We start from the raw sequence: 12,693 nt of genomic DNA, 5'->3' as shown, positions 1-12,693 counted from the left end.
TAACTTCCACTGCTCGCTTTTAATGCAAAATGTACAACTGTTCATTTTTGCAAATGACAAGTGACTCATTGAATGGTTTCAGTTAAGAGCAGTAGTTCGTAAATGTATATTTTTAGACTATCATTCAGTCGGTCCGCTATTATCTGCTACGCTTTTTTTTTTTTTTTTTTTTTTTTTTACAGAGGACAAGTTTCCTTCTTTACATATTATATGCTTTGCTTCCTCGTATATGGACATAGAAAAGAAAGACACTGAATAAATTGGAAAATCTAGAAACTATAAAGATAATGAAGTGATAAATTCCATGCACACTGTAAACATAAATGTAAGAGTGTATTCATCAGTTATTTCCCCCCAGCAAAATATAAGGTCAAAAACCATTGGGGTGTCCTCTCCCTGTTGTCACATGACTGTACAGTAGCCTACATCACTAGATAGTTACTGGTCCAGTGAACTAAGTCTATATTTTGAGAGGATTGTACAATTAGAATGTTCTTAAAATTGTACAATCCTCCCAAATTATAGTCCTAGTTTACTGGACAACACAAATTGTGTGCTAAGAATGCCAAATACCATGCACATGGAAGCGGAACAAACATGATCCTTTATTGTTAAAGAATTAAAAAAAAATTAAACTAAAATAGGTGCATTGGTCCACTATAGAAACACACATGTACAGCATTTTATGTATTGCCCTTAGTAACAGACTTCATTTAAAACATATTTGAAATTTATTATCTCAACTGCCGCCATAATATATTCATCAAACTTCTAACAATATGAGCAGCAGTCTTCATACAGCAATATAACATAACATAATTATAAAAAATAATGGTCACAACTAGGGATGTCCCGATCAGGTTTTTTTGCCCTCGAGTCCGAGTCATTTGATTTTGAGTATCTACCGATACCGAGTCCCGATCCGATACTTCTATAATAATTCAACTTTATAATACCTCCAGACCGCAGACATACTCACGCTTTCCGCTTCAAGCTGCTTCCGTGTTCTACTTTGCCGGCATTTAACCAATAGCGTCTCTGCAACAAAGTGATGTCATGCCGCACGCGTTGCTATTTCTGTGTGGAGTCAAAAGGGTCTAACTCTGTGCCACCGCATAACTATAGATGTGTTAAAAAATAATGAGAATATATATACATATATATCCGAGTCCTGATCGGGAGGTAATGTCCGATTCCGATCGAGTCTGAAACCACGTGATCGGGCCCGATTTCCGATCACGTGATCGGATCTAGACATCCCTAGTCACAACTTGAAATAATAACAGTAGTTAACTGAACAACAATATGCACCTGTTGTATTTTAATGCAGGCTGATAACAATAAGGTAAAACCACTGCTGAGTGAACAGAAAAGGCAGCAGGAGTAATAAATCCTGGCTGTTAGCCTGGTCTGGACCAGGCTAGCTGTACAGAATAAATCTCCATGGTAACTTAGTCGCCTCTGCTTTTGTGAAACCGAGTCAAGGCTAAATTGAGCCAGGATAACTGGGAAGTTCCGGCTTAATCCCTTATCTTGGTTTTGTGAAATAGCGCTCTGGCAGTTACTGTGTGTAAATATTTACAACAACTAATCTCTAGGTAAAATCTAGTGTGAGTGATGCAACCCATTTTAAATTTAGTGATACAATTAGTAAATACGGTCTTTTAACTAGGCTAAGTTTGAACTTCAATTTAGCTGGTGCAGTCGGCTCCAGGTTAGCACCAGTCTATTCTTTATATACCTTTTCACTGGAATCGTGTTGGTGTAAAACAGTCTTGGACTAATTGTATCTCCTGTCTGCTACAAGATATTAGCAAACACTGCAAGAGGAAATAAACTGTGAAATCTATTGCCAGAACAGCAGCCAGAGTAAACGTCTCATTATTTGAAATGACAGCAGTACTTAGAGCTGGATAAATGGAAGTGTACAGACACTGAAGAATATATACATAAATAAGATATTCAATGATCAAATTACACTTTGCTCCTGCTTTCTCCTTTGCCTGTTCTAGCCGTGAGTCCCCTGTGGACTGCAGCGTCACAAAGCGCTCCAGACACATGAGCAACGACGGGCCCCCGATGCCCTACCAGACCTCGTACCCGGAGCCTCGCGTCAGCCCACAGACGGTCACCCCACCCAGCAGCGCCACAGAGGAGAAGAGGGTCATTGTGCCGGCAGGTGAGCTGAGTCACTTAACCTAACGCTCCATCCTCACACAAGACCAACGCCATCACAAGACAGTTTCCCAAGAGCTGACACACACTGGGCTTGTGCAATATCAATAACTGAATCAGAGATGAGCACAGCGTGTGTTTTCCTACCACCAGCAGCCACTACTCTCCAGTGCCACAGCTAAACCACAGCAGGTTTCTGGTCTAGCATGACATCAGGGTTTCAAATGAATGCTATATAAAAAGTGTGAAGCCTAAAGTGTAAATTTGGCACTCAGGACTGTGACATTAACAAGAGAGCGCAAGCAGGAATAGATGTGTGATGAGGTGGTGAGGACATCTTCATTTTTAATCATCCTGCTGCTTTCCGTAGCTACAAAGAGTTTTTTCAGGCAATGAAAGGCTTTTCATAATCCCATATGGACATCAAAAAAATTAACTTCTTAAAGGATAAAACAATACAAAATTTTCCTTCTTAACGAATCCTATGAAAAGACCAAAATGTGTGTATATATCCTACTTAACATACATAAGAAGTGCTGTCTGTAGCCAAAGATTTTTGTTTGTTGACAATATGGAAAGTTTAAAATGCCAGCCTTATCCTTTATAACACAGAACACATAGGATTTTCTTCAGTTGAATATGAAAGTGGCAACAAAACAGGAAGGATGTGTCACTGCTTTATAGACAGTCAAGGCAATATTTGTCCATTAACACTCACACCAGTAAGTAACACCATGGCACCAGAGTTCAAGTCAAAGTTACAGAGCCTTAATCTAAAATATGCTGCGTGTTTCAGCAGAGCAACAGGTAGAGCCGAGTTTTGGTCAAAACTGACTTTTGCTACAGCTGAACTGTGAGCAGTGGATTTCCCTTTTTCTTTGGAGGAAAATTTACTGACATACAACTTTAGAGTAAAGACAGTGATGTGTCACTACTATCGAAGTAGTCATAGTCTAGGTTTACAACCGACTGTACATCTATTTCATCCTTGCTACGAATCACTGGTCCAGCCATTTAAAAACTAACCTGATGACGTTTTACGTTCTCTCTCATGCACAGTTCTGATACCGTTATTGTCCTTTGAGACTCAGTATTAAAGCAGTTCAAAGCAGCACGTTTCAGTGAGTCAATCTCACCTCAGACGGTATTCCACAGACGTGCAGTGGATGATTTAAAACTCAGCTTTGTGGAATCCGAGATTCGTTAATGAGTCACCAGCACAGAGTTATTCTGCTTCATAATACACGGATGTTGCATCACAGTGGCATGTGTTAACCAAGGACAATCAGGACATGAGGGTGTGGTGACTTCGTTCACGTCCAAAGCCCCTGCCTAATATTACGCGGGATTCACAGTCATTGTTTGCTACTGGAAATGAGCATAACTTCCTGAATCAGACTAGTGATATATGTAGAGCTGTATCAAGACATTGAGATTAATTTAAACTCAAAATGTAGTTCTTAAAAGCTTACAAGTGCCTCATTCTAAGGATAAGGCTCAGCTATATAAAATAAGATTTAAAAAACTACGTATATTAGTTGTTTTTTTTTTACCAAGAGTGAAGTTTCATAGAGTGTCTGGGCAAAGGGAAATAGTGCCTTAGATTTAGTAGGCTACTGATGCAACATCTTCTCATATTATAATAAAAGGGTAGTCTAAAAATCAAGTGTAGAAGTCAAAATGCTTAATGCATAAAACAAAAACCCTTCAAATTCTTTTAGCTTTAATTGCAGATTGCTTGGAATCCCCATTTGGACAACAGATATTTGTAAAATGATAAGCAATACAATATTATTGCCCAGTCCTGGTGCACATAAACACTGTAAAGGTTGTCAAAACCACCACAAATAACCAATATAACAATTTGCATCTTTCCTGAAGACCGCTGGGGCGGTCTTCAGCTTAGCATTATCGGTAATCATTTGTTTACTTCCTGTTACCTTCAGGGAAATCACGCGAGCAGGTGGTGGCCTGTAGATTGTGTGTGTCAATGTACATTCAACATCATCTCAAAATTTAAAAGACCTTTCATAGTTAAAAATAACTTATGACGACTTTTTAAAGTGCTCATATTATGCTCATTTTCAGGTTCATAATTGTATTTCGAGGTTATATCAGAATAGGTTTACATGGTTTAATTAAAAAAAAAAAAAAGAAAAAAAAAAAACACCATATTTTTGTTGTACTGCACATTGCTGCAGCTCCTCTTTTCACCCTGTGTGTTGAGCTCTCTGTTTTAGCTACAGAGTGAGGCATCTCACTTCTGTTCCATCTTTGTTGGGAGTCGCACATGCGCAGTACCTAGGTAAGCACTACCAGCCAGTCAGAAGCAGAGTATGAGGGCGTGCCACGCTAGAAACTAGGCGAGCATTATAACGTGTGTTACAAAGTGACGCACGTTTGTCACAGAAGTAAAGGCTGGACTACAATAGAGCTGTTTGGAGCAGTTTGTGAACAGTGTTTTCTGTTGGAGATGGTAGTCTAGACGTGAGATGACTAGAGCCTGAACCAGAACCTGAGCCGCCTTCTGCGTTAGAAGGGGACGTATCCTTCTGATGTTATGCAGCATGTATCTACACGATCGGGTGGTTGCAGCAATGTTAGCAGTGAAGGAGAGTTGGTCGTCAAGTGTTACACCCAGGTTTCTAGCAGTCTTGGTGGGGACTACTATAGAGTTGTCAATTGTTATAGTCAGGTCTTGGGTAGGAGAGCCCTTCCCTGGAAGGAAAAGGAGCTCAGTCTTGTTGAGGTTGAGTTTCAGATGGTGTGTGGACATCCAAGAAGAGATGTCAGTCAGACAGGCCGAGATACGTGCTGCTACCTGAGTTTCAGACTCAGGAAAGGAGAGAATTAGTTGGGTGTCATCTGCGTAGCTGTGATAAGAAAAGCCGTGCGACTGAATGACAGACCCGAGAGAGTTGGTGTACAGAGAGAAGAGGAGGGGACCCAGGACTGATCCCTGAGGAACCCCAGTTTTAAGTGGGCAAGGTTCTGAGCTAGACCCTCTCCAGGTTACCCGGTAGGTTCGGTCTGCCAGGTAAGATGTGAGCAATGAGAGCGCAGAGCCTGAGACACCCAGATTTCGGAGTGTCGAAATGAGGATCTGGTGGTTCACTGTGTCAAAGGCAGCAGAAAGATCCAGAAGGATGATAATGGAAGAGAGAGAGGTTGTTCTAGCGATGTGAAGCTGCTCAGTGACAGCAAGGAGGGCAGTTTCTGTTGAGTGGCCAGCCTTGAAGCCAGACTGGTGGGGATCAAGAAGCTTGTTCTGGTGGAGATAGGTAGAGAGTTGATTATAAATGGCACGCTCAAGAGTTTTAGATAGAAATGGAAGAAGGGAGACGGGTCTATAGTTATTTACATCAGAGGAGTCGAGTGTTGGTTTTTTGAGCAGTGGGGTCACTCTTGCCTCTTTGAGAGCATCGGGGAAACAGCCAGTTGACAAGGAGATGTTAATGAGATGGGTGAGGAAAGGAAGGAGGTCCGGAGCAATGGACTGAAGAAGGTGAGAAGGGATAGGATCCAGGGGGCAGGTGGTTGGGCGGGCAGAGGTAATCAAAGTAAGAATTTGGTTTGGAGATAAAGGGGTGAAAGAGGAAAGAGTACTGGAAGTGATGGATGGTAAGGTGATTTCAGGAGGTGTGGTTGAGAATGAAGAGCGTATGTCATCTATCTTTTTTGCAAAGTAGTTGACAAAGTGGGTTGGTAGGAGGGAGGAGGGAGGAGGTGGACTGGGGGAATCTAGGAGGTTAGAGAAGATGGAAAAAAGTTTTTTGGGGTTCGAGAAAGAGGATTCAATTTTGGTTTGATAAAAAGAGCTTTTGGCTGCAGAAATAGAGGCAGCGAAGGAGGAAAGAAGAGACTGATAGGTAAGCAGATCATCTGGGTGTTTAGATTTCTGCCATTTCCTTTCCGCTGCCCGTATAGTTGATCTTTCAGCACGTACTGAGTCAGATAACCACGGAGCTGGGGAGGATTTGCGAGCCTGTCGTGAAGTAAGAGGGCAGAGAGAGTCGAGAGAGGAGGATAGAGTAGAGAGGAGAGTGTCTGTGGCAGCATTGGGAGGCATGAGTAAGAAAGAGTCGGATGGAGGGAGGGTTGATAAAGTACATGCCGCCAGAGAAGAAGGAGAGAGTGAACAAATATTACGGCGGACAGGTATGGTGTCTCTTGAGATATGGTTGTGAGCTTGGGAGAGCGGGAGAGAGTAAGAGATGAAGAAATGGTCTGAGGTATGGAGTGGAGTAACAGTGAGGTTGGCTGTAGAGCAGTTTCTGGTGAATATGAGATCTAAGTGATTGCCAGCTTTGTGAGTGGGTGGTGAAGGAGAGAGTGAGAGGGCAAAAGAAGAGAGAAGGTGAGAAAAGGCAGCTGACTTCTCTGTCTGGATGTTGAAGTCGCCCAGAAGTACCAGCGGAGGGCCAGTTTCAGGGATGTTTGAAAGGAGGACATCCAGCTCCTCCAAAAACTCTCCCAGAGGACCTGGTGGGCGGTAGATAACAATGGTGACTAGTTGTACCGGATGGGTTATGGTGACAGCATGAAGTTCAAAAGATTGTGGAGTGAACTGTGGCAAAAAAGATATATAATACAATAAAGGCAGGGGAAAGCTAAAAAGCATAATATGAGCACTTTAAGGTGCCACAACAACAAACAGCTGAAAGACATTTTTTAAAACCAAATATACAAACAGCACACCTGTCAAAAAAAGCATTTTGACTAAACCGTGCATCGATTTTCACAGAGTGAGTGTACCCACCCAACCACTCACTTCACAATCAGTATTACAATCACAACCATCATAACTCTTACTCATATCCGAGTAGTTTCCAGTGTTATTCAGTACTTTCACGTCCTACAAACAAATTGTGTTTGCCCAGAGGCTCTTCAGACTATTTCTGTGTGACGCTCCTCCCTCCATCCTCTATCTTAAGAGCATTTTTTATTTAGGAAACCAACAGAACAGCACCTCTTACCATGTAAAAGACCAGTTATGTCCAAACACTCGATGGCTACAGCAAAGGATAACATTTTATATAACAAATAGCAGCATGGAAGCATGCTGGTCTCAGATTTCTTATAGCCAGCCACAACTGGTGTGTTAAGATCCCCTGCAGACATGTTTTAAGATGATCTGAATTTGTCTGAAGAATTTGTGTCACAAAAAAAGGTTCAATTACAAAAAAAGTTTAAACACAAAAAAGTTTAATTACAAAAAAGTTTTCAATCTTGCAATTACATTTACTTCCTGTCCCTCTTTGACAAATCTAGAATCTATGAATATGCAAATATTCTTCATTTTTTAAATTGAACTGCCAGACACAATATGTCACTTATGAAGCTGAAGGCTTGCAAATTGGACCATGATTGAATTGAACAAGTAAAACATATTTGTGATATCACAAAATTATCTTGTAAGTACATGTCAGCGGATGAATGTTCCAGAGTCAAACTCGGCACATAAATCATTCTGCGCAGTGAAGGTGACGAAACAATAACCACAACACATTTGAGTGGAGGCGGACTTCAACTATTTGCACTGGAAATTCATTATGTAAATTATACAAGTTTGATGTTTTTTATGATAATTTCTGTATGACTCCTCTCCCTGTAACTGCTGAAACATCCTGTTTGTGACTTTTTGAAAGCCACAACTGCATCTATTTTCATTTTAAAGTCCAGATAGCATGTGTAACTTTATCCAGCTAAAAGATAAGTTTCCCTTTAAAGAAAAAATCCCCCAACAAAGTGAGTATCCAGAGTCTTTTTCTGATCATGTTTGTGCTTCTGATGGCAGATCCAGAGGTGTGGACACAGGACCACGTGCGGCAGTGGCTGGACTGGGCCATCAAGGAGTACGTCCTGGAGGAGGTGGACGTCATGTTGTTCCAAGCACTGGACGGCAAGGCACTGTGCAAGATGACCAAGGATGACATGATGCGTCTCACGTCGGCCTACAATGCAGACATCCTGCTCTCGCACCTAAATTACCTCCGGCAGAGTAAGGCTCACCTTGTGTCTGAGATATCTTTCTCCCACTGATAACATTGCTCGGGTCTCCGTCGCTGACTATTTCAACAATGTAAAAAAAATAACATTTTGGACTGTGGTCACAAACATTTTACCTGCATGTAAGCAAGACCAGGAATAAAATCAAAAATATATATAGTGCTGAAATGATTTGACAATTAACAGACTAGTAAAGTAGTGATAAATGACAAAACTGTTATCACACACACACACTTTTTAAATGTTGCTTTGGCCTCTTGGAAGTAGTGATGGGTATTCTCACAATTATCTTAAACTGTACACACACTTGACGATTAAGCTATTATTTAGAAAAATAAAATTGCCCCAAAAATCTTTCTGCACGTAAATTTGTTTAATTTTTAGACTGGTACTAAGGTCAATAAAGGATGTGGACCAAATAATAGTAACACCTTGCAGCACAGGGGCACCTATCATAATGTTTTCTGTTAAGGCTGAAAGAGCATGATGTCATTTGAGGCTGAAGTCTTGCCATGTTAACTTAATTTTCCTGTCTTCAGTAAGTGACCTCTGTTCCTCTTTGCTATCGCAAGTTCCCTGTATTTGGCATACAATATGTTGTCATGATTTCTGAGACTTGGCGCATTACATAATTCTGCAGTGTTTTTGCTTCTGCAAATTAGTGTTACAAATGCAGCTAAAGAAACAGTCACCATGTTCTAGTTCGGTTTATAACTGAACATTGCAACATCCAAGGGATGGATAAAATAATAGCCATATCTTACAATATAATGCGATCCAGTACTACAGCAACACCTCAAAGGTTTATAAAAAAAATACTATTCATGACACTCAAATTTTACTCTGGTATGACTGATTTCCGTCGTATCAATGTTAAAATATAACCAGGACTTTTTTTGTCTTTGCTTCAGGTAGCCCTACGTTCTCCTACTCCACAACTCCCACCAACACCACACCACCACAACAACCCAGACTACAGGTGAAAGCAGGTGAGATCATCCACTCTCAATTAAAAGCCAGGAAAACCTATTTTCTCAATCAGCTCATGCTCTGAGTGATGGGGTCTACATGAACACACTTTTTCTGCTTCAGTTAGAACAGGTTTGGTTCTTTCACTTGACTGAGTATTTCTTCCACTGCTCATTATATGATACATGACATGCCCCAAAAAGGTGAAGAAGTCACTTTTTTCCGTTATGGACTTTAAAACCTTACTCAGCATGATCTAAATACATGATACAAATCTATTTGTTTTAAGCAAACACTTTTCTTTCAGTTTCATTGCCACCGTTATTCACTACTCAAACTGTCGAGATCTGTCTTGACTTAAGTGTTTCTGGGTGTGATTCAAAGCTCTATATTCGGGGTCACATCAGAAAAAAAGAGAAAAGTACTGTACTTGAATGATTTAGGGATTTAAAAATAATGTGTTGAGTTTCAGAACCATGTTACATAGTTTCAAGAGTCAAAAAACTTTCCTTGGCACAACACTGGCCTCAGTTGACAAAACTTTGATGAGTCTAAAACTCAACAGCCAGTTTCAGACAGGAAACAGCTGCACTGGCACAGGAAATGGGGAGTAAGGGTCCTGCTCCTGGGACCCAATTCACAATCTTGTGGCGACAGGGGTGGCCTGAACAAAAGAAACATTGGGTCATCTTCAGACTTCCAAACTCTTATCTTCTTGGTCTCCATTTACTGACTTCCTTCCCTCTATAGCCAAACTGTCCCACTGTCCACTTCAAAGCCTTTTAATGCCACGCGCCAGTCAAAGTCTAGTCTCATCCTTGTTTGTGTGTGTGTGCGCAGAGAGCAGTTTTGATGAGATCAGCTGCAGGAACAGCTGGCCTGCAAACACCATGAGTGCAGTGCCAAAAGGTATGACAACAAAAACGAGAAGGATATGAAACTAATTATCATGACACATTTTTCATGCATGAGCAACTACTGGTTTTACAAAGAAATTGACTTTTAGCCACAGCTGATAAGTATTTTACATAAATTACTGTATTTTGGATTTATAGGTCCCTCCATGGAGCACCAACACACCTCAAGAGTTACAGAGCCTGCTCCAAGAATTGTACAAGGTATGAAAGCCCCAAATATTTTCATATTCATTAAACACGGACCTTTAAAGCAGGTCAATCCCTAAAATCTTACACTGTGCTGGAAACAATTTCTCAAAGCTTAGGAGCTTTATTTTGAGATTCCAGTCAAGCTCCCAATGTTTCCAAAGACTGGTTCAAATATAGGAGATATGTAAACAAGACTAGGTGTACACAGCCATGCTGCCTGCTCCCTGAGGCTGATGGGAATGTCATTAGGTTTTGGGGTATTTAATCATAAACCAAGTGATAATTATGGTTTTAAATGAAAAGTTAAGGGACCACCAAAGTTGTTACAATTCATCCAGCAAACATGAATGTCCATAGTGGCGCTAGAGGAAAAGTCAGGGGATTACCAAAGCCAGCGAGATTCATCCTCTGGGGAAAATGTCATGGACTGACAAACTGACATTGCCATCCCTAGAGCCATGCTGCTAGCATTTTGCTTTGACTTAACTCATCAGTAGAGTGACAAAACTGTCCCGCCTACGTCCTTTTTAGTCAAAGCAGAAGCTACAGTAGCAATTGCTAGAAGCAGGTAATTTTATGTTTTCCCACGACAATCAAATACATTTTAGAGGTTCACAGTTATCTCTGAGCACCAGACCTGTTTGAATCACTGCAGAAAACAGAAATGTGGGCTGTGATTTAAATATTTTAGTCAAAATGAGCACTTGTTGTACTGGAACACCAGATACATTAAATTATGATGCATGTGATGTCAAACAACATGGAAATATATTTTTATCTAATCTTGAAGGCATTAAAGTAAAATCTACAAGAAAATGTAAAAATGATTTTTCTTCTTCTTTACAGACCCATATCAGACATTAGGGCCCATTAGCAGTCGACTAGCCAACCCAGGTAAGAATCTAAACCACCAGATAAACCAGCAAGGATGACACAAATGAGGCCTTTACACTGTCTGCTTTGGCAACATGAGAGAAAAGCATGCAAGGGCTGGAACACATGCACTTACTTTCCAAAATGGATTAAACATCAAGCAACATCTGTTGTGTCAGCAGAATTGCATCACGCTTACACTGAGACGAAATCTGGCTTCCCTCTCACCAAAATGACTGTTTGCCCTGCTGTTTCCTCACAGAAGGCCAAGCCCTCAGCTCATCCAAGAACCGAACAGGCAAACAAAGTCCATACAAGCTCCCTGACCCCAGCGCTCACAGGCCTGTGGGTAGGTTTCTGCCCCGATGTCTGTCACTTCCTCCAAGCCACACAGTGAAAAGGTCACATTTGGTAGAAAAAAAAATAAGCTGATCGAGATGTTAGATATGTGTCGCAAAATACAACTAGGAAAAAAACCCGCCCACAACAGAACTCCTAAGTACTTTGTTAAAAGAAAAACTGAGGAGCTGTCCAAGGTTCTGGAATAACTGAATACATCTAAGTGGAGTTAAAATCTTAGTTTTTGTTGCTTTACTCAAAACTCTATTGCTATTTTTTAAAGGCTACCAGGTGCTCGTGGCTTGATATCTACATCCAGACGATTAGAGCCTCCAAAATGTTCAAATATTACCAGTGAAAGAATAAAGATACTTAGACACAAACATTTCACACAGCTACTACTGGTAATTGTGTAAATTCTGTCTTCTTTGTGTAACCAACCAACTTAAGTCGGTACCCAATTCCTCAACTGTTCCTCATGTCTCCAGGTTCAGGGCAGATCCAGCTGTGGCAGTTTCTGCTGGAGCTGCTGTCTGACAGCAACAACGCCAGCATCATCACCTGGGAGGGCACCAACGGCGAGTTCAAGATGACCGACCCGGACGAGGTGGCCAAGCGCTGGGGCGAGCGCAAGAGCAAGCCCAACATGAACTACGACAAACTGAGCCGCGCTCTGCGCTACTACTACGACAAGAACATCATGACTAAGGTGCACGGCAAGCGCTACGCCTACAAGTTTGACTTCCAAGGTATCTCGCAGGCACACCAGAATCACGCAGCCGAAGGGGGGATTGTTAAGTACCAGACTGAGATGTCTTACGTCCAGCCCTACCACAGCCACCAGCCCAAAATGAACTTCATGGGTGGCCATCCTGCACCTATGCCCGTCTCCCCCGGCAACTTTTTCAGCCCACAGTCGACGTACTGGAACTCACCCAACAGCCCCATCTATCCTGGGTCAGCCATGACCAGACATCCCGCCACCCACTCCCACCTGAGCTCGTACTACTGAGGACGATGCATTTCGCAGCTGGGACAACGGGATAGAGAGGAACCCAAAACGTGTAAGAAAACACATTCACTCCATCCAGGATGCACCTGAGCTGAACCCTGTCTGAATTGAAGGTTATATGACGCTTCGGTCTGTTTTTATAAGGGCATTATGATGTCGTCTTTGTCACATTCCTTCTTAAAAAAACATGGACAAAATGTGAGGGTAAAT

General features: G+C 41.5%; 1 protein-coding gene across 4 annotated transcripts in view; it reads left to right on the top strand.

The window, feature by feature from the left end:
* Positions 1–12,669, top strand: part of fli1rs (Fli-1 proto-oncogene, ETS transcription factor-related sequence) — a 22,254-nt gene extending 9,585 nt beyond the window's left edge. For 2 of the 4 annotated variants that reach the window (XM_031313455.2, XM_031313464.2), the window contains exons 3-10: positions 2,013–2,179; positions 7,973–8,176; positions 9,096–9,173; positions 9,994–10,062; positions 10,209–10,271; positions 11,106–11,153; positions 11,395–11,481; positions 11,960–12,669. In XM_031313455.2, the coding sequence (XP_031169315.1) occupies positions 2,013–2,179; positions 7,973–8,176; positions 9,096–9,173; positions 9,994–10,062; positions 10,209–10,271; positions 11,106–11,153; positions 11,395–11,481; positions 11,960–12,483 (1,240 nt within the window). In that variant the 3' untranslated portion in view covers positions 12,484–12,669. The remainder of the gene's footprint in view (positions 1–2,012; positions 2,180–7,972; positions 8,177–9,095; positions 9,174–9,993; positions 10,063–10,208; positions 10,272–11,105; positions 11,154–11,394; positions 11,482–11,959) is intronic. The other 2 variants (XM_031313473.2, XM_031313482.2) reach the window with 2 other exon arrangements.
* Positions 12,670–12,693: the final 24 nt, after the last annotated feature.

This window comes from Sander lucioperca, chromosome 10 (assembly GCF_008315115.2).
Source record: "Sander lucioperca isolate FBNREF2018 chromosome 10, SLUC_FBN_1.2, whole genome shotgun sequence".
Taxonomy (NCBI): Eukaryota; Metazoa; Chordata; class Actinopteri; order Perciformes; family Percidae; genus Sander; species Sander lucioperca.
The sequence above is the reverse complement of the archived record's forward strand: the minus strand, read 5'-3'. Positions and strand labels throughout refer to the sequence as shown.